Source organism: Rhodnius prolixus, unplaced genomic scaffold (genome assembly GCF_049639745.1).
Source record: "Rhodnius prolixus isolate KJV_2025 unplaced genomic scaffold, Rpr scaffold_3, whole genome shotgun sequence".
In the NCBI taxonomy this organism is placed as follows: domain Eukaryota; kingdom Metazoa; phylum Arthropoda; class Insecta; order Hemiptera; family Reduviidae; genus Rhodnius; species Rhodnius prolixus.
Window position 1 is genome coordinate 47,913,655 of NW_027411603.1, and position 19,673 is coordinate 47,933,327.

At 29.1% G+C, this 19,673-nt stretch overlaps 3 protein-coding genes and 1 long non-coding RNA gene across 9 annotated transcripts in view; 2 read left to right on the plus strand and 2 right to left on the minus strand.

The window, feature by feature from the left end:
• The window catches only part of Pp4-19C (protein phosphatase 19C), a 4,177-nt gene extending 2,914 nt beyond the window's left edge, over positions 1-1,263 (minus strand). The window contains exons 1-3 of one of the 2 annotated variants that reach the window (XM_074126198.1): positions 1,144-1,263; positions 462-638; positions 8-160 (exon numbers count right to left, since the gene is read on the minus strand). In XM_074126198.1, coding sequence (XP_073982299.1) covers positions 8-160; positions 462-611 — 303 coding nt within the window. In that variant the 5' untranslated portion in view covers positions 612-638; positions 1,144-1,263. Of the gene's footprint in view, positions 1-7; positions 161-461; positions 639-868 lie in introns of both variants that reach the window. The other variant, XM_074126197.1, reaches the window with a different exon arrangement.
• The window catches only part of LOC141453242 (uncharacterized), a 20,270-nt gene extending 15,343 nt beyond the window's left edge, over positions 1-4,927 (plus strand). Inside the window, exon 5 of one of the 2 annotated variants that reach the window (XR_012457867.1) lies at positions 3,343-4,927. This is a non-coding gene — a long non-coding RNA (uncharacterized lncRNA). The remainder of the gene's footprint in view (positions 1-3,342) is intronic. The other variant, XR_012457866.1, reaches the window with a different exon arrangement.
• On the minus strand, positions 2,462-9,514 carry LOC141453239 (thioredoxin, mitochondrial). Of its 2 annotated transcripts, XM_074126200.1 has the most exons (5): positions 9,367-9,514; positions 9,068-9,268; positions 8,173-8,435; positions 7,238-7,402; positions 2,462-6,746 (listed from the first exon to the last, which is right to left on the minus strand). In XM_074126200.1, the coding sequence occupies exons 3-5, from the start codon at positions 8,302-8,304 to the stop codon at positions 6,621-6,623; spliced, it is 423 nt and encodes a 140-aa protein (XP_073982301.1). In that variant the 5' UTR covers positions 8,305-8,435; positions 9,068-9,268; positions 9,367-9,514; the 3' UTR covers positions 2,462-6,620. The 2 variants fall into 2 exon arrangements, with proteins under 2 accessions (XP_073982301.1, XP_073982302.1); XM_074126201.1 differs by lacking the exon at positions 9,068-9,268 and having other exon boundaries at positions 9,367-9,513.
• Positions 9,515-9,665: 151 nt separating this feature from the next.
• On the plus strand, positions 9,666-19,057 carry LOC141453232 (ATP-dependent DNA helicase DDX11). Of its 3 annotated transcripts, XR_012457854.1 has the most exons (18): positions 9,666-9,822; positions 9,926-10,070; positions 10,137-10,382; positions 10,820-11,011; positions 11,129-11,295; positions 11,412-11,649; positions 11,729-11,881; positions 11,976-12,099; positions 13,273-13,409; positions 13,533-13,668; positions 13,846-14,068; positions 14,148-14,358; positions 14,456-14,605; positions 15,982-16,102; positions 16,198-16,328; positions 17,275-17,496; positions 18,089-18,290; positions 18,776-19,057. XR_012457854.1 is itself a non-coding variant. In XM_074126192.1 (17 exons), the coding sequence occupies exons 1-17, from the start codon at positions 9,812-9,814 to the stop codon at positions 18,803-18,805; spliced, it is 2,637 nt and encodes an 878-aa protein (XP_073982293.1). In that variant the 5' UTR covers positions 9,666-9,811; the 3' UTR covers positions 18,806-19,057. The 3 variants fall into 3 exon arrangements, 2 of the variants coding, with proteins under 2 accessions (XP_073982293.1, XP_073982292.1); XM_074126192.1 differs by lacking the exon at positions 18,089-18,290; XM_074126191.1 differs by lacking the exons at positions 18,089-18,290; positions 18,776-19,057 and adding an exon at positions 17,665-18,050.
• Positions 19,058-19,673: the final 616 nt, after the last annotated feature.

The following is a 19,673-nucleotide window of genomic DNA, read 5'->3' on the forward strand; positions in this document are numbered from 1 at the left end:
ATAAAACCTTTAATGCGAGTAATAAAAGAAACGTTTCCACACTGTAGAATCCTCTGTCTACGAAATCACCCATGAAAAGGTAATTAGTCTCAGGAACATCTCCACCTACTTTAAAAAGCTCCTTCAAGTCGTAAAACTGGCCATGAATATCTCCGCATACCTGTAAAAACGCGAAATTTTCCTATTTATTTGTCTTTTATTTATTAAGCTTTAAAATATGACTTCGGCCTAATGAAATAAGTATATATGAATGTTGTTGAGTTTGACGAAAATACTCCTACAAAACAGTTTAATAGAAAACAAATAGTAGTACAGTACTATAATTTAAAAATAAGAAATTTACGGTGGGCCGTGGGTTGTGCACAGCAGATTTTAATATTAGGCCAGAATTGTAAGACACATTACTGACAAAAAATAAATATGACTAATGTAAATGCAATTGAAAAAACAATGTAACTTACAGTTACAGGAGAATCCACCCTCTGTACGTTACTCTCTTCCACGAGAATTTCTCTAGCTTTAGCACAAAGTGCTTTTACTTCCGATTCTTTTATAATTTCACATTTTTTCAGCTGTTCTATTTGCCTGTCTAAGTTACTTGTATCTTCCATTTCTTGAAGATGCACTTATCCAACAATCTGTAAATTTTAAGGATTTATTGTAAACAGATAATTTGTGAATAATGAATTTGTACAAAAAAATTGGTTATTACATGTAATAGTTTAAAATCAACATAAAGCTTAAGAAAAAAAGAAGCTAAAAGTAGATACAATATAATGCGTAAAGACATTTAATCTTGAACTTATGAATCATTAAGTAATTGATCAACAAAATAAATTTCAGAAAAAAATATACATATATTTCATACATTATCTTCCAAGTATTGTTTTAAAATTCAATGTGGTGGTCGAAAAATTCTAATAAACTTAATTAAAGTTAGATTATTAAACTTAGTTAGTAAATAACATCAATAAATACAAATTCATAGATTTGATTCAATTAATATTTCATACGTAGCACTGTATATTGTTAATATTATTAAAGTTATAACTGTTTCCTTGTCATTTAACTACACAAGCATGAATGCATCCGATTATTTTTACTAAGGAAAATTATTTTTCGTCCTCAAAACACAACACGAACCTAAATCATCAGCACATCCACTTTGAAGAGGTTGTAGTGGTGTAGTGTAAGTAAAAGCTTCTGTCTGCTACCCAAGCAATGGTAACGAATTTGACAACACTGCTTCGTAAAAGCAGCACAAATCGATTGTAATTTTTTTTTTTTTTAACGAAAAATGACATTTTTTAGTACAATACTTATAAAACTTACTTAAAAATAGATCTTTTACAAAATATTAACCAAATATATAAGAAATGTATCAATCTTTATATGAAAGACATAACTGGTGTACTGTCATCCATCAAAACTTTAATACAGGGGGAAGTAGGAATTTTTCGTTATCACGTTCTGCCTTCAAGAATTATTATCTAATTTTAGTAGCATATTAATTCAAAATTTTAATTTCTAAAGGCCAAGAATTGAATTTTTTTGGTATTTAATTAATTTATGGTCTTTTAGTTTTATTCTCATGCATTGCAATCTCCATATATGTACTTACCGTTTAAAATTATCAAAAAACTAACCACCTCGTTGGTTTAACCACCTAAAAGTTGATAATTTTACTTTTAAAGTTATCAAAATTTACATATATAACTCCCCAATTTTTACTACTCCTCCCCATTCAACGTACTTTAATGCATTCTGAAGATTTCCTTTTCTCTCGTCATTAGCTAACAAATGTTACTTCCAGTCTAACACAAAACATTGCTCTTCATGTTCTGTGTAAATATTAATTCTTATTTATTAAACTGCGAAATAGTTGAGTTACTATCTTATTGAGCGGCCGATAGGTTTAATATTTTCAACCACCTTCAGAATTGGTTAATTTTCACCACGTAATGAATTTCATTTCACTGTCACAATTAATTATTACTGCAGTACTGTGCAATTTTACTGAGTTTATAAGTTTTGAATTAAATCTAATGAGCTCCTTCATTCTTATTGACGTGATATATGGTTTAATTAAAGAGATCTTTCTAATTTTATATAAAATATAGGTAAAAAAAAAAAGGGTCAGCAGGTATTCAGTGTATTTCGGCTTTTCAACAATTTGACAGAAATATTCAATTATGTACACTCTAAGAGAGTAGAAATAGCAAGATGCAGCAATTTGCCTTGGGTTCTGCACTTCAACAGTAAAATCTAGATAGATACGCACTTTCATCCACGAAGCTAACGTCTTCATATTTCAAATTACCAAATTTGGAAATGCATATATATGTACATATATGAAGTAGAAATAGGTTTAGGATCAGTTGCAACTTTCTCCCGACAAGTATTAAAATAAGCTATCCAGTTTTAATGTAGAATCACATATTAATAAAAAGTTTTATTGAAATTGATTTTTTCAACAATATAATTAAAACTGAAAAGAGTACAAGATTTAATAAATTTGGTTATAATAGTATTTGAATTACAATAATATTGAACGTTTGTTTAGAAAAAAAAATTAATAGAATAATTACATGGAGTAAATATTATTAATGTGTAAAACACTAGTGCGTACATCAAAAACATCAGAGCATTCATTTTTCATACCAAGTGAATTTGGAGAAATATATAAATTTCATATATATAAAAAAAGAAAATGTTAAAGTTGTACAAATATAAGAATATTATTGTCAACTACGTTAAAAGCACCTTTGGATTATTTTTTTGCAGTCTACTTTTATAAAATATACAAAACTAGATGGCCCTAAAGGTATAATAAGGCAACATATTATTATTCTATATGTACAGATTGGTTTTGTGAAAAAATATACAGTTGTTACATATGTACCACAATTTTACTTACTTTATTTTAAGTATTTTATGAATATGCTTTCCTTTATTTTAAGTTATTTATTATGGACTCGACTATTTTTTTTTTTCTGAACATTTCGATCTAGAAACGAATTAATTGCAATGACTAATTTTATTCTTTTAACAATATGTCGATGTATGGATTTATTATACGTGTGCATACAAAGTAAAATATGAAATGTACATGTTTTATAATTTATACATAATTTTTCACATTTAATATCCTTTATTTACAATTCCATGGCAAATGGAAAAACGATTAATAAATTTATTTTTTTACAATCATTATTATTAGCTAAACTTAATACTGTGTTTAATAGACCTAAGCAATCTAATGTGTTTACTTTAAAACAATTATTTTAATAAATTAATCTGAACATTTAACATTTTAAACATAAATATGGAAATTTGTTGCAGTTATTACGTGAACACAATTTTTATTGGCCTGGTGATCGTGTAATTAATATGCATTGAAAAGTTATTCAAGCAAGAATAAGGATAAATAACAAAAATTTTATATAATTTACAGTAATGCGCATATTAAGCTATATTTTATTAAAAATTGCATTAAATGTAAATAGCTTTTGATGTTTGAATTATAAGGTAATGGAAGATGAAATTTTTATGACAGTAGAAGACAATACAGTGGAATTAATTGTTTTATATAAAAAAATAAAAAATTTAAGCTTAAATTCGCATTGCATCCGATGTTTATTTTCAAATACAAAAAAAAAAAAAAATTAAACGACTTTCACTCCATTAATACATAGTAAATTTAAACATTTATAAAACCTAATTAACCATAAAAAAGGATAATGAATCATTAGGAGAAAAGAAGTGAGTCAATATTGGTGGACCCTTGGGTGGGCATGCTGAATAATTTGTCTGATTTTTGTCTCACTAAGTTTAATAGTGAAATTAAATTTTTTATACTTATTTCTCATTTCAGCTTGAATTATACTATTTTTGGATACCAAAGCTAAACATTTCAATTTTGGTTCTCTTCCCTTACAAATTATTAACTGTAAATAATCTACATCGGAAAATATTAATAGTATATTATCTATCTTTTTTAGTGCTGATTATACTTCATCCAATCGGAAGAGAAATGATTGCCAATTTGCCTTATTTTTTGTTTATTTTGCCCTATATTAGCAATTGTGTCTGTACCCCATTATAAATGGCACAATTTCCTGCCTAGGTCCAACAGAAATTTTATTCTAAACCAATTTATACGTTTTGCTTTGTTGGAATCTTGTTGAATTAATATTTTTTATTACTAGTTAGCCCATTAACTCGAATCTTTTGTGTAGATTCTTTAAAGACTGGAAATATGATATAAATAATAAACAATATACCAATTTTAAACTATTCAAATTTGTTGTTTGCAACAAATTTTCCGCAAACTTTGAAATTTATCTGCATTTTTTTAAAACATGAATTAATATTTACAATTAATTTGATTTTTGGTTGTCTACATTACTCAAAATATGAATTAATAGGTTTTCAACATTTTATTTTAGACAGTATTTTTATTAATACTTTTCATTGAAGATGTTCACTTTCTACTTAAAGTTATTCACAATGTTCACAGCATATGAGGAACAATCTCGAACATTAACCAGAGTGATAGCTTATTATGCGCATTGTCTAATGATTTAAAAATTGAAAAAATCAATTAAGTGTGAATGAACTCCTTCAAATATATTATTACGTCAATATAATTACAAATCAAAAACATTGCTAAAAATAAATTTTTCACTAATGCTGTATTTTTGAGCAGGAAAATTTTGATTTTTTATTTTTCTTGGAACACAAAAATTTCTATAAAATTTCACTTCTTTTTAAATTTCAAAATGGCCCATGTTAGAAGAAAAAGTTATTCATACTTATGCTTATAATAACAAGTTTTAATTATGTAACCAATTTTGATATTTTGAATAAAATTATAAGAACCATTTTTGCCCGAAAAATTAATAAGTCATCTAAAAAAAAATGTAATTTATTGAATAAATAAGGCACGTACTTTATGAAAATTGGCAAAAAAATACTTTTTACATTTTTAATCATTGCTACAAATTTCAAATTTTTAATAAACATTTCTATGTTAACTAGAGTTAAAACTGTTTTTATTTTATTTAAAAAAAAAAAAATAGCAGATATGTAATACTTATGTGTCGTCGTATATTATTTCATAATTAAACAGTATGAATTAACATTTTTTAAAAACTCATTTCAGATCAAAATCCATTTTTACTGGTCTTACTACATAAATGATTACCACATTATATCTAACGTCACTAAGTAATCGCTAAAGAAACATTTTACTGCAAATTTGTGAATTGAGGGAAGTTCTGTAAACAAGAAGTGTGGAGAGAATATAGTTCGTTCATTTGGCCACATTTAACAATTTAATTTGGCTGACAATTGAAAGAGATGAAATAGAAATAACGAATAGTGTCTGCAACAACACCAATATGAACAGCATGATCGACGATTTTTGAGAATGTATGGGTTTCATAAATCTATCTGAACGCGGTTCTGATTTATTTATTTATTTACCAGACTGTGAGGAGTTGAAACCTAGGTATTTATCAACTAGGTATGTTCTAGAGCAGGCAGTCAGGAATATCAACTCATTGTGTCAACCTACCCTTCATTCAATGTTCTCATTTTATTTTGAAAAAGATTACCCAAATTAAAAAGTACTAAGAGGATTCTAAGGAGGGCATTCTTCCCTCAAACAGCAGTAACTGTCTGAGAATTAGTGTGCTTGCTTATTTCCAATTTTTTATAAAAGTTTAATTTACCAATTACTAAACTGGAAGGAATTTTAAGCAACCACTAGCACATACAACGTTAGAGAGCACATTATTTTATAAATTATATAATAAAAACTGTTTTTGAGGGCTAAATCAGTCACTGCAAAGTAGCGGGTTTGATAGCTACTTACGGGGTAAAAAAAAATTGAATTAACAATTTATGAGAATCTTGTTTCTCATAAAGACATCTTTATAACATATAACTTATTGAAAGATTTATTGTTACAATGAAACTTATTACACTTATGTTTTTCTTATTTATAAAATCCTATTTACGCGCAAGCGCAATGAAATTATAAAGAAGAAAAAACACCTTGATTCCATAAGGAATGAACATCATATATGAAAAAGCCGTATTTGCTCTTTTAAGTTCTTTCAGTAAGTTCTCGATTACATATATTGTAAGTCAAAACAGAAAATATTTCAACGGAATTAATTTAGAAATAGTATAAAGTTATAAGCTTAAGACTATGAACCTGTAACTGCAAAATTAGCTTCAAAAATTTAAGTTAGCTTAGAATGTTACTTTTATTTTCAAACCAACAATCCCTAAGAACAATATTATTCCATTCAATTGCCTTAAAATTATAATTCTACATTTTAAAATAAATAAATTAAAAACAACTTTTTGAAGTTTATTTCAGGCTTAAATGTTGCAAATAAATAAAATACTTGTCCATTTTTAGGATAATTATAAAAAAAATAGGTTTAATAAAAACTGGCCCAAGTAAATACAAATATATATTAAATATAAACGTAAATACTTCTTTTTTACAAAAAATAAAATTTAAATAAATAAATAAAGATAATTACCCCTAAAATTTTGGCTATATAAAACAAGTAGATATCGAAGTCTGAAGAAGACTTTTTCTATTATTCCTGCTTATTACCCTTAAGTCTAGTCATCAGTCCTTCTATTTTGGCCGCATCTATTAATCCTATAAACTTGTCCACAACTAGTCCATTCCTAATAGCAATAATTGCGGGAACAGCTTTTACCTGAAAAATTAAATACCATTATTTCATTTTTCGTGGTTAAAACGTTTTTGTTTACCACAATGCCCAAAAGGATTTCTCAAACTTTTTTTACTTTAAGGGCAATATGAAAATTGTAACAATATGGCCTAAACTCATTTTTGGAGAAAATTTATACTCAGTGCTGGATTACTGAAATTAATAAATTCTTTTAAAAAAATATGGTTTCGATACTTTTTCTCAACACAGTTCTCAAGTTTTTAACTTGTATATTTTCTTTAAATTTCTGATAGAAATTTAATTTTTAATAATCTTGAACAATAGAATAATAATCTCTACCTCTCCTAAAGAATGAATTTTCCTATGCAAATAATTTAAAATGATTTTTTAGATCTGAGAGTACATAATTAATTAATACTACTGAATTAATTACTACTGAATTTTTAGGCACCAAAAGAAAAGGATGATTGCCGGGGAAAATAAAGATATATATTGATGAATTAACGTTGATCTACCTCGAAAGTATGTACAAGTTCTGGATTTTCTTCAACATCTATAATGGCAAGGTCAACTTCTTCAGAATTATCGGTAAGTTCTTTCAATTTTGGTGTAAGTATGTGACATGGATCGCACCATTCTGCATGAAAATTTACTATCACAGGTGTTTGACTATTTAGAACCTACAAAATAAAAATAAATAAATAAATATACATATGTAAAACGTCACCTAAATCCACTGAGACCGAACACCACTTTTTTGGCACTCTTAAGGTCATTATTTGTAAATGTAGTATGTAGCGTGTGAAAGAAGGGTGAGGTGGATTAGCCTAGAGACTGCCTTTGGGTTTGCTAAACCAATTTTTTACCAATTTATTACTTAAATAATAATAATTAAAACAGAAAGAAGGTACACTATTTTAATTATAATCTAACACTGTGTTATAGGCGCATTAGAAAATATTGTTCAAGAGATCACTTTGCAAATTTTTTAGAAAAAAGTTTGAGCTTATTTCATTACAGATCAAAAGGCAGTAACTGAAATTCTGAAAGGTATATAGGAATGCTTTGAAATGGGTGCTTTAAAATACAACAAATCTAAGAAATATTGTTATTGGCACATTGTGTTAGGTATAGTAATCTTGTTTGTAATCGTTAGTGGATGTATTTTATTTCTTTTGAGGATCTGTAGTTCTTTTTGTTTATTCTTTACTTTGTTATAGAAGTGTGTAATTTTAAATTATAATAATTTCAAATAACAGAATTCTTATGACGGTCTTAGCATCTCTAACTTCATTTTCAAATTGAATTTAAAATTTGAACACACCTACAAACCAATTTCTGGTATACGGTTTTTACTACGTCAGCTGTAAAACGATTGTAAAGATGTAATAAGTTAAGATAACGTAATATCGTAATAATCTATCTACCAAAAAAAATATGTAGTAAATACCTTTTCCATAAATTCATCATTGCTGGATACATTATAGGATTTGTTTCTAACTAATTGCAGAGAGCGAGGAGGGTTTGTTGTAAAATGATCATACAACCGAGTGGCAAAGACAATTCTACGTAAAAAAGACATCACACTTTTATAAGTTTAGGCCTTCTAACTTCAATAAGTGTATCAGCAATTACAAATCCCAAACCTCCCAAGGTAGATAAACCTAATAGCAATAGTAGGCACATACGCCAAATAAATAATGGATATTCACTCTGAAACAAAAAAAAAGAAGTATTACGTTTAGAAAATAAATTAAAAAGTATTAATTTTAAGACAATCAAATGTGTTCAAAATTAAACAGTGCTCCAGATCTAATTAAAAAAAAAAAAATGAAAATATAATTATTTTCAGGTCTACGAAGTTATCTAAGTAATGTAAAAAAGAATGATCTCACACTAATATCAAGCATTTTTACAAACAATTATATAACATCTTGTCGTAAATGCTCTAACGATTAGGTAAAAAATCACTTAAGTGGATTATGTCCAGATAAACTTTAATATTTTTCATCATTGGTCACTTAATGGAGCAATTTCGGATGTTTCAAGGTCTGCAATGCATAGCATCTTATCATGACCATCCAATTCATGATATTTTGGGAAATTTTAATCCTTAAGTCAGTCAAAATTGAATTAAATTAAAATGGCAATGAGCTGTGCAAGGTTAACTACATTTTCGGTGGTGCTGTATGAAAAAAAGACTTGTGAAAGGTAAAGTAGTTATAAATTTCACTACCAACTTTAGAAGTTTATTTGAAGGTCAGAATAAGTTAATTGCGTCCAGATTGGATATAAATGTAAAATACATACATATTACTACAATAAACTCTTCAACTAGTAATTACCTTCTGAGATAAATTTGCATCGTCTTCTCCCCTGGGTAAGAGTAATAGTACAATGATAACAATACCAGAAAAGGTACTAAAAATTGGTCCTATACTACTTTCTGTTCTGGACGAGATGCAACATAAAACAACCGAAATTATTAACAATGTAATGACGGTAAATGTTCCTATTCCTACTCCGAAAATTAAAGTAGTCATGTTCTGAAAAAGAAGTAAATACGTTTTGATTGACGAACTGGCAATTTTTGACTTCACCCATATACTAAATTATTTAGTTTAACAACTGAAAATACACTTACATAATCATCTCAGCAATGGGAGGAAAATACAAAGGATCCAGGAATGATATGAAATACTGGCACAGAAAACTAATCAAACGGATTGAATAACTAATAATTATAAATACAAGCATTCACACAAGGCAAGGTGTCATTGACAATAATTCAAATAACCTTAACTTGTTCGCATGAGAGGTAGGGTTGCTGATAAATCTTATCAGTAAGTAAATAAAAAAAATCAATTTCACTCTCTATTATGAATGAACTAGTAAATAAAAATTATTACTTCAAATAAAAATGAATTCAATTAATAAATTCAAAATTAACAAAAAAAAGAAGTAATCAACTTTCTAAATGTCAAGTTAAGCGGGAATGTAAGAACACATGTGAAATTTAAAAGCGTGAGGTATTTTGTTATGTTTCTTTTCAGTATGAAAGTACGAACACGGACTAATTATTTACAACAATGGAGCGGAAGTAAGTTACATCGTTTAAATAAGCAAGATTTTTTACTTAGTACACATTATTAATAATAGGATATTAATAGCAATATCTTCTCTAAATCTTCTTAACTTTTTAGAGAATTTGACGAATATAAGTTAACGACCCCTAAGGATTTCTCATTTCCTTTTCCACCTTACGAAATTCAGTTAGATTTTATGAAAAAATTGTACACCACAATTGAAGACAAAAATATTGGAATATTTGAAAGCCCCACCGGAACGGTGAGTTTATTATCATATTCACTGTCAAAAGCTTCAGTATTTTCACTGTATTTTTTTCTGATCCAGGGTAAATCTTTAAGTATAATCTGTGGTGCTCTGACTTGGTTAACAAATCATGAAGAAAGAGAAGTAAAAAATCTTGAAGTTGCTTTGGAAAAGTTGGAACCAAGTCAGAAACAGTCTACCCACGATTGGCTTTCAGCACAGATTAAGGAAAGAGAAAATAAAGCTTTAATGCGGCAGTTGAAGCAAAAGTTAGATAGGATTCACATTAGAAATGAAAGTATTAAAAAAATCAGAGATCACTCAAAGGTAAAAAATAAAATATAAACTTACAATTTTGTCGCACACTTGTAATCAATGATAGCACGTTTCGAGTAATTTCTAAGATGTATTTAAATAAAATGGAAATAGAATAAAACTCCTGCATATTTATAGAAATTTGCACTCTTAATGTCCGCTATTTTTTAAATTTCATTTTTGATTATTTTTTTTTATTATTATTACCTTGCTTACTTTCAAGTTTATAAGATGGGCTTACATTTTAGTTCCCTTTCTAACACTTTCAAAGACTAAGAAAAGGCACTTTCTCTAGTGAGACAATAATTTGGGTAGTATTTTAATTTCTGTGATAGGACCCAAATAATTTGTCGTAAATATTTAGAAATTTTTATTTTTATTGATTCCCAGATTTCTATAAGGGTTTTGAGCTGTTATTCATGGGCATGCAATCATTTCGTTCATTACAGGAAAAAACCAAGAAATGGAATGCATCAAACGTTTCAACCAGTTTGTCTGACGAAAATGAAAACGAAGAAAATGTCAATAAAAACTCAGACGAGTTAGATGATTTGTTAGAAGAATTTTTAGATTATTTGGAGGATCCTGATGCAGACTTGGAAGAATCTGACAAAGAAGAAGAAGAGCAACCAGTTACAAGGGTACTACAACATAAAAAACTAGAATATTTGTATAAAAATGTGGTTTAATTAATGATTGAATTAAATGCATATGGCTTTTTATTGTCAAAAATTGCACTCTGTAAATGAATGTTGTAGGTCATTTATTGCAGTCGTACACATTCGCAACTTTCACAATTTATAAGTGAAATACAGAAAACAAAATTTTCAGATGATATAAGGATTGTTCATTTGGCCTCTCGACAAAATTATTGTATAAATAAAAAATTACAAAATGTTATGAATGTAGCTGCAATTAACGAAAAGTAAGGATTACTTATTAATTTTTTTGTTTTAATCTACGGCTGACTATAATTGACTATTAGTGTCATCATTGATTATATATTCATTAGAATTTATCATTTGTAATTACTGTGCTGAGGTGTTTAGAAATGCAACAAGGAAAGGAATACAAGACAACATTGCAAGATAAAGTAGGTGCTTCTGTGAAGAGGCTAAAATCCGGAAATGCAATTAAATGTTTACACATGAAAGGAATTGATGAATTTAGTAAAGTGATATTATCTCAAGTAATGGACGTAGAAGCTGTAGCCAAAGGCGGTAGAAAAATTGGTTCGTGTCCTTACTATGCTACAAGAAGTAGTATACCTCTTTCCCAGGTACAAAGACAGATTTACCACTTTAATCTATCATATAAATAATACTTCTCTTCTAGTAATTTTTTTCTCTCTCTCTCAGGTAATCGTAATACCATACCACACACTTTTACACAAAGGGTCAAGAGATGCTAGCGGTTTATGTCTCGATAACAGTGTTGTAATTATAGATGAAGCACACAATCTTCTAGAGACCTTATCACATATACATAGTAGTCAAATTAATGGACAGCAAGTAAGTAATTTTAGTTTGTTCTTTAATTTTGCTATAAGAAAAACAATTATTTCGAATGTTTTGAGATTTAAAGAAAAAAAAATCTTATTTCCAGTTAACTGTCACTCATTCACAGTTGTGTCAATACAGAGATCGATTTTTAACTAAATTTAGTGCAACAAATTTGTTATTTTTGAATCAATTGATATTTGTAATTAGTGCCCTTATGAAGTTGATTAGTAAGTATAAATGATTCATAAGTTATTCATACTGTGTAGCATGTAGTGCTATAATATTAAATAATAATGCTATAATGAAAATGAATTTGCAAAGTTCAAATTTTAAAAGAGTAATAAATTTTATTTTGCTGTTTAAAGCGTTTTAGTGAAATTTTGAGAAAACTTATGAAAATGAATTTCGATTAGTTATGGGATTAGAAGATCTTTTCTTCCCCACTACTATTATTCCTACACGGTTTCTTTATAGTCTTCCTCTTTTACAGCATTTGCCATGTGGTTGCTGTGCAGAGCTTCTCCCATTCAATGTGGTTTTGTATTAGCTTGGTTTCCATATTACGTAATAGATCCTTTGGCCTTCAGCATAATCGAATAGGTTATAGGGAAGAGGTGGTCAATTAAATGGAATTTGATAAACCAAAAAATGAGACAAGCTGAAAAAAGTTTTGTTTACTGTAGCTTAGTACTGCAGCTTTATTGCACTTATTTGTTATAAAATGCTTGTTTTGGAAGATATTTCATAATATCTTGTTGATTTGGTAAAGAATTTTTAGACTATGTGATATATTATATATACATATATTACAATGCTTGGCATACCCAACTTCCACATTTTGCAAAGAAATAACATCCTTTCATTCTTGTGTGAGAGTATCAAGACAGTGGTTTATGATTTTTTATGATGAACTATATTTTTATTTATTTTTTTGCTTGCAATCATTTCAATTTGTAATAATCTTTTACTAATGAATTGGCACGACCTCTGGGGGCTTCTATTACTTTCAACTGCCTATTCATACATTTTAATATATTTGTCTTCATCCCTTCTAGTTCCTTTTTTCAGGATATATGGGACGTTTAGGCGTTTCAAACTTAGCTCTCTTTGTTACACACATTTGAATAAATAAAAAAATTTTGTTTCTGTGATTTATAATTGCCGGCCATTAGGAACACTGGCCTCTGGCATTTGTTATCACCACTTACACTAGAAGCAGCATTCGTTGTGGAGTTGATAGAAAAAGGAATAAAATTGGCTCGTTCACATTTTCATAAATCTATATTTTGTCTTACAAACCACAAACAAGCCTTTAGTTATATGTTAATCGAAAGTTCAGAATTGGGGTAAGTAAGATTCTGTGTTCCTTTGAACTACAATATTTTTGTTTGTATTTTAAGAAAACAGAAGCGATAACAGCACCGAACCAAATGTACAACTACTTAAGGTTGCTGAGTTTATTATGACAGCTGAAATAGATAATTATAATCTCTATAAATTGCTAGCGTTTTGCAAGCAAAGCAAGATTGCTCATAAGGTATTTACTCTCCTATTATAAATGTAGTTTCATTTTTAAAATAAATTATAAATAAATATTGCAAATAGTATTTTCGTTTATTTATCAACATTTTGAAAGCATTAATTTTTGTTTTCTTTCCAGCTTCAACGTTTTTCGGATAAAGCGGATTCATTCGTGAAAATAGATCAAAACGTAAAAACCAGTTCAGAAACAAGAATTAAAGAATTTATTCAAGGAATTAAAAATAAGAAAACTTCTTTGAAGAAAACTAAACAAAGTGATTGAATTTTCAAAATTAGTCATTTAAAATTCGATATGTGGATTCATTTATAATTTTTTATATATTGATTACCGTGAAATAGTGTGTGGGGAACAGAAAAAAAATCAGTATGATTTCTGGTTAACAAATTTATAACAAAGTCAAATTTGTTGTATAATTAATTTCCATTTATAGCACAAAATCAGGTGGCAACAGAACAGACGAACACTGTGGATGAACCAGAAGAACAAATAAGTCAACCGCTTTTTCAAGTCACAGCTTTTTTGTCATGTTTAACGCAAGAATACAATGATGGAAGAGTGGTTGTTTCTAGAGAAATGACTATTGGAAAATCAATAATTAAGTATTTACTTCTGGAGCCTGCTTCAGTTGTAACAGATATCGTCAACAAAGCAAGGTCTGAGACTAATATCATTATGAGCCTATTTTCATTATTATTTCATTTTGTTATGACAATGATCAATATTATTTTATAGAAGTGTGATACTTGCCGGTGGTACAATGGAACCTGTTTCTGAATTTAAAGAAAGACTTTTTAACGTATGCGGTGTACCAACGAGTCGTATTATACATTTTTCTTGTGGCCATGTCATTCCAAAAGAAAATATATTGCCTGTTATAGTTTGCACTGGCCCAACTGGTAAACAGTTAGATTTTTCATACAGTTCTAGGTCTTCTACGTTAATGGTAAGTCCCAGCGATAACAATCCGGTTATTCTAAGATTAAGATAACATGAATAAATGTACATGTACATGAACGAATCAATTTTATTATTTTTTTCAGTTGAATGAAATTGGTAGATTATTAATCAATGTGTGTAATGTTGTACCTTCTGGCGTGGTGTGTTTTTTTCCATCATATGAATATGTAAAGGAGGTGTACGAGTTTTTGGAGAAAAATGGAGTAATTAAAAGTATTAGCGTCAAGAAAAAGGTTATTATTGTATTTAATGTGATAGAACAACTTTGAAGCTTTGTAGAATATAATTTATTAAGTGCCCAAATTTTACTAATTTAAGGTTAAGCTTAGAAAGCGAGCTTGTCTAGTTTAAATATTACATTTGTCTGTTTGTTGAGTTATATTTTATTTAGTACATGAGCTCTTTCTTATGACAACATTTTGACGTAGTGCATGATAGTTTCTCTTTTGATGAACATAGACCAAATAGATTTCCCGACTATCTCTGCAGTTCCCCTTAATTACTCGTTGACTTATATCTAATTCAGCATCTTCCTTTCCCAAGTTCTCTGTACTGTTTCTATTTCCCAACCATGCACGAAAAAATAAAAAACCTACACCTGTCCATTTTAGATGACGGTCAGCATAGGAGAGAATTTTTTTACATATGTTACCACTAGAGAGCTGTTGTTTTCAGTTCACCGTCCAATTAAGGTACCATCTAAGCATGGAGTCCTAGAAGATGTTAAAAAAAGTCCCAAAGCTTCTAGTAACCAGAGCTTGCCAGAAAGAGTGTGCTTCCGCCCCCAAAGCTAGGCTGTAATTAATCAAGAGTCTTTAGACTACAGAGAAGAGGTTGAGTTTTTTTTTGAAAAAAATAATTTTGCCAATCTTTCCCGTGCAACTGTTTGTACTTTCCCAGAATTTCAGCACATATTTGTGCTTCCTAATATCAAGGGCTTGACGTCTGCTTTGATTTCCATTTTATTGGGGCTGATTAAAGTTACTGTCCTCAAATCAGCATTTTTTGAAGGTAGTTTTTCTTAACAATTATTTGCCAATGACTACATTTTATGCTTTATAACAGATGAATGTGAGATTGTATCCGACATAACATCCGTCTGTGTAAAAAAACATTAACATAACATCTGGAACATTCCAAAATCAAGTTTTCATGAGAATACCTATTCTGTAGTCCCTAAAAATTACCGAAAAATATTTTTAGAAATTTTTTACACATTTTTTACTTTCTGCTTTTAAGCGTAAATATTAGTTTTTATTGGTTGTCTTTATTTATTTGTCTTGAAAAATCTACCTTTATACTTTATTAGCTGACAAAAGAGGTGTAACCTTCACCGATGTAGATTGACAGATAGTGTTACTATTTTCACTATACTTTAAACTTCTCTGACATTTGCACAATTTTTACTAACTATACTGATTAATTTAGCTAATTTTATCTTAGTTATGGAAGTCTTTTACAATGAATTGTTATCTTCTTGGTTTGAAACAATTTAACCTTGTTCTTCTATCTTCCAAAATTTTGATATTCATTATTTAATAGCACTGCTCAAAGGCTACCAATATTGTTATCTTAAAAACAAAATTGTAATTATAATCCTAAATGATAGATTTTTCGAGAACCTAAGAAATCATCTGAAGTTGAAAAAGTTTTGGCAGATTTTTCTTTACAAATAGAAAATGCCCAGAAAATCGGTAAAAACACTGGAGCACTTTTATTAAGTGTAGTAGGTAAAGTGAATTTGTTAAAACATTTTTGAATTTATACTGATCTAATGAAAATCAAATTGGATACTGTTAAAAATTTTTAATTAAATAAATATTAGGTGGAAAGTTAAGCGAAGGACTAAACTTCAGCGATGATTTGGGAAGGTGTGTTATAGTGATAGGAATGCCGTACCCTAACATGAGATCACCAGAACTACAAGAGAAGATGAAATATCTTGAAGAACGTTGGGTTAGTCATTCTGCATTATTTTTTTCCTACCAAATTTATTTTTGCAGGAGATCAATTATATCTCAAATATTCTCATTATTTTTTATGTAATCATTATGAGATACCCTAATGATTCAAATTGCGCTGTAGGAGATTCAAACAGATATCTATGGAATGTCTAAGATAATTACCGAAATATTTCAGTTGACATGCTGTTAATCTTTTTCTTAATGGCAGGAAAGTAAATTGGTTTTGACGTAGAGAGTTTAATCTCTTTGTGTTATGGGAAGGAATTGCTTGCACTGGATTGTCATGCAAACTTTATGGATTTGAGACAGTTGGCTGACGTTAGATTTTCTTTTTCTAAAAGCCTCTACGTACAACGTAAAATGTTCCCATTCTGATGGCAGGCTTACACTGATAAGGCCTCAATTGAAGACGCAACTAAATTTTATAAAAATCAATAGAAAAGTAACTGCTTCAAATTCTCTAGATTATGCTTGTAACTAATTTGCAAGCTATACATTTAAATTAAAAGCCCTCTACACTTCTTCAAGCTCTGTCGCCCGTTAAGGACCTGGCGACATTTTCTAATCTTGGGTTTTCTTATGTCCCCTGCTTTTATATGGCGCTATATATGCAATGCTGCATTTTAGCCCCCACATGGTCTAGTCACCTTTCCCGAGACCTTCCTCGTAAGCAACTTCCTCCTGGATCCTGTATAAGGTGCCATTGAAACCCCCTCCATTATCAATCCTTTATAAGATGGCCAAACCAACGCTTTTATTTGTTTTAATGTGGGACACAAGATCTGGCTCATTTCTCTGTTTTTCTAAATACTCTATCTGACTGCTTCTCATCTGACCAAAAATGAAGAAGAAAGATTGTGTCTAGAGGACTTTCTTGAAATCTTCTAGAATATTTTGATTCATTATTCTTTTTTAGTAAAACTGAATTAATTTTACAGGGTTCCAACGCTAGTAAAGTTCATTACGAAAATCTATGTATGAAAGCTGTTAACCAATCTGTAGGTCGTTCTATTCGACATCGAAATGATTATTCAAGTGTACTTTTAGTGGATCAAAGATATTCTCGACCAAATATTTACAAACTGCTTCCAAAATGGATGCATGAATCACTAAGAATAGAACGTGAAAAGTTTGGACCAGTATTAGGACAATTGAGTAAGGTAAATAGTTTATTTTTCCGCATCGACTTATAAGGTCATTAGCGCCAAAATAGTATTATTATTACTTTTTCATTTATCAATTTACCCAAAGATACTGCAAAAGAATGGGACAATTGAATAAGAAATCCACTTTCTGCATCTCATTTTGAGTTTTCTGTTCACTCTCAGTTCGCACAAACCTTCGAGAGAGAGCTTGGGACTACTCCAATCTTGGATATCATCGATATCATCCACTAATGTTTCCTGTCAATTTTCTCTGCAAAATGAGAAGTACGACCCACATAAAGTTTGTTTCTTAAAAGTGCTGGAATCAAGACGTAGCACACTGCAGATGTGAAATATAACTTGATATCACAACTGAATTGATACTTTCTTCTGCAAATTTTCTAGACTTTTGTGCACCCATATTCTATTAAAAAAATTAGTTATAAAACATTATTACAAAATGCGACTTAGATAAACGGAACATCAAATTTTTGTTTAATGTTTTCTAAATTAGTTTTATTAGATCAAGAGCTGTAAAATTTATCTGAATTATAAATATTTCTGTTAAATTTGCCAGTTGTCTCAACTAACTACGTTTGTCCTTTAGATAATCACTGAAAATATCTGTGGCTGAAGTTCCATATCATGCAATAAACCTTTCTGAATTATGCACTTCGAAAGCTTTCCAACAGGAACAGTTATCTTTTATTTTGATGTGCTGCTCTGTATATTCGTCACTGTTTGCTTTCATAATTTAGACTTCGTGCAAGAATTTATCCTTTACTACTTTGCGATATCTCAACAGAAAGGTTAAAAAATATTATTATTATTCGTTTCCTGGAAAATGCAATGAAATTTGTAGACATTTATTTTAAATCTATTATATAATTATATTTATACGTAAGGGACTCCTTCATATAGGACCAAGCCCATAGATAAGTAAGCAAATTCATAATTGCTTGTTTCCACTGAATGACAATTTCCTAGGTAAATACTGTGGTGTTTCTCATTTTATGCCAGATTAGAAGTGCCAGGCAATGCAACATCCACGATGTTAACTAATCTGATACATTGTTTTGCCGTATATGTGGCCTAATTCTCAACGGTTAACGATGCGAACCCTATAAATTGTGCTTCGGTCGTAAGGCAGGATAATACAATGTTTAGTACTGTTATCCCAGGAGTTTACCTAATGCGATGTGGATAATTTTTGACTATGAATATATTTATTATTATTTATTTATTGCATTATATTTTCTTATTTTATTCTTCCTTTAATAATATTTTGTTTCAGTTTTTTAAATTGCACGCTTCTTCTAAATAAAAGAATAAGGATCTTCGTGTTTCATAAAAAAAGTTGTAAATGAATGATTGTTTTTAATTTTTGAAAACATCTTTTAAATAATAATAAAGTATTATATTTACGAAATAAATATGGTCCAGCTCGCGAAGAGCTTTACACATATGTCAAATTCAGTTCAGTTCTAAATTTTAATGTTTTATTTAATATTTTCATTGATAACTGATTGTTCAAGATTCTTTCTAAATATTAATAAATATATTTAATTTTGAATTTAGATTTCACCTTCTACTAATATTATTAATATTAAAAGCGAGAGTTTGTAATCGAATTAAATTCTCGATATTAAGTTTTTACAAGAAATCCACAATTGAGGACCTACTCGTACCTTTGAGATCCGAGAAAACGGGTTTTCATAAAATGAACAGTGTGTTTATTTCGACAAAAAACCTCAAATACGAATAATCGCAAGTACTTCAAACTTTATATTATTAAATTTGGGTCTTTATTAAATTTAAGTGTGAATACAAACCCTTCCTGAAAGAGTTTATTTATCACATAGTTATTGAATGAAAACATTTTTTTCACTTTTTTTCTGAAAATGGCTCCTGCAGTTTTCTAACTACGAATACACATTGTATGCAAAATATATTTTGTAACTTTTTTGAAATATTTTACCAGGAATGTTTTCCATTTTAGGACAGTTTTTGGCGGTCACGTGATTACTTTCTTGCTTCTTGTTATTTTAACATTATGTAGGACTTAGGGCTAGGGTTAAGTTTCTTTTTTTTTTATGGGCCTTCTTCTCGATTACACTAGTGTAATAGTCCTATCATTTATGTAAATTATTGTGGTACTGGGTTTGATTCCCGGCCTTAGGCCTTGGATTTTA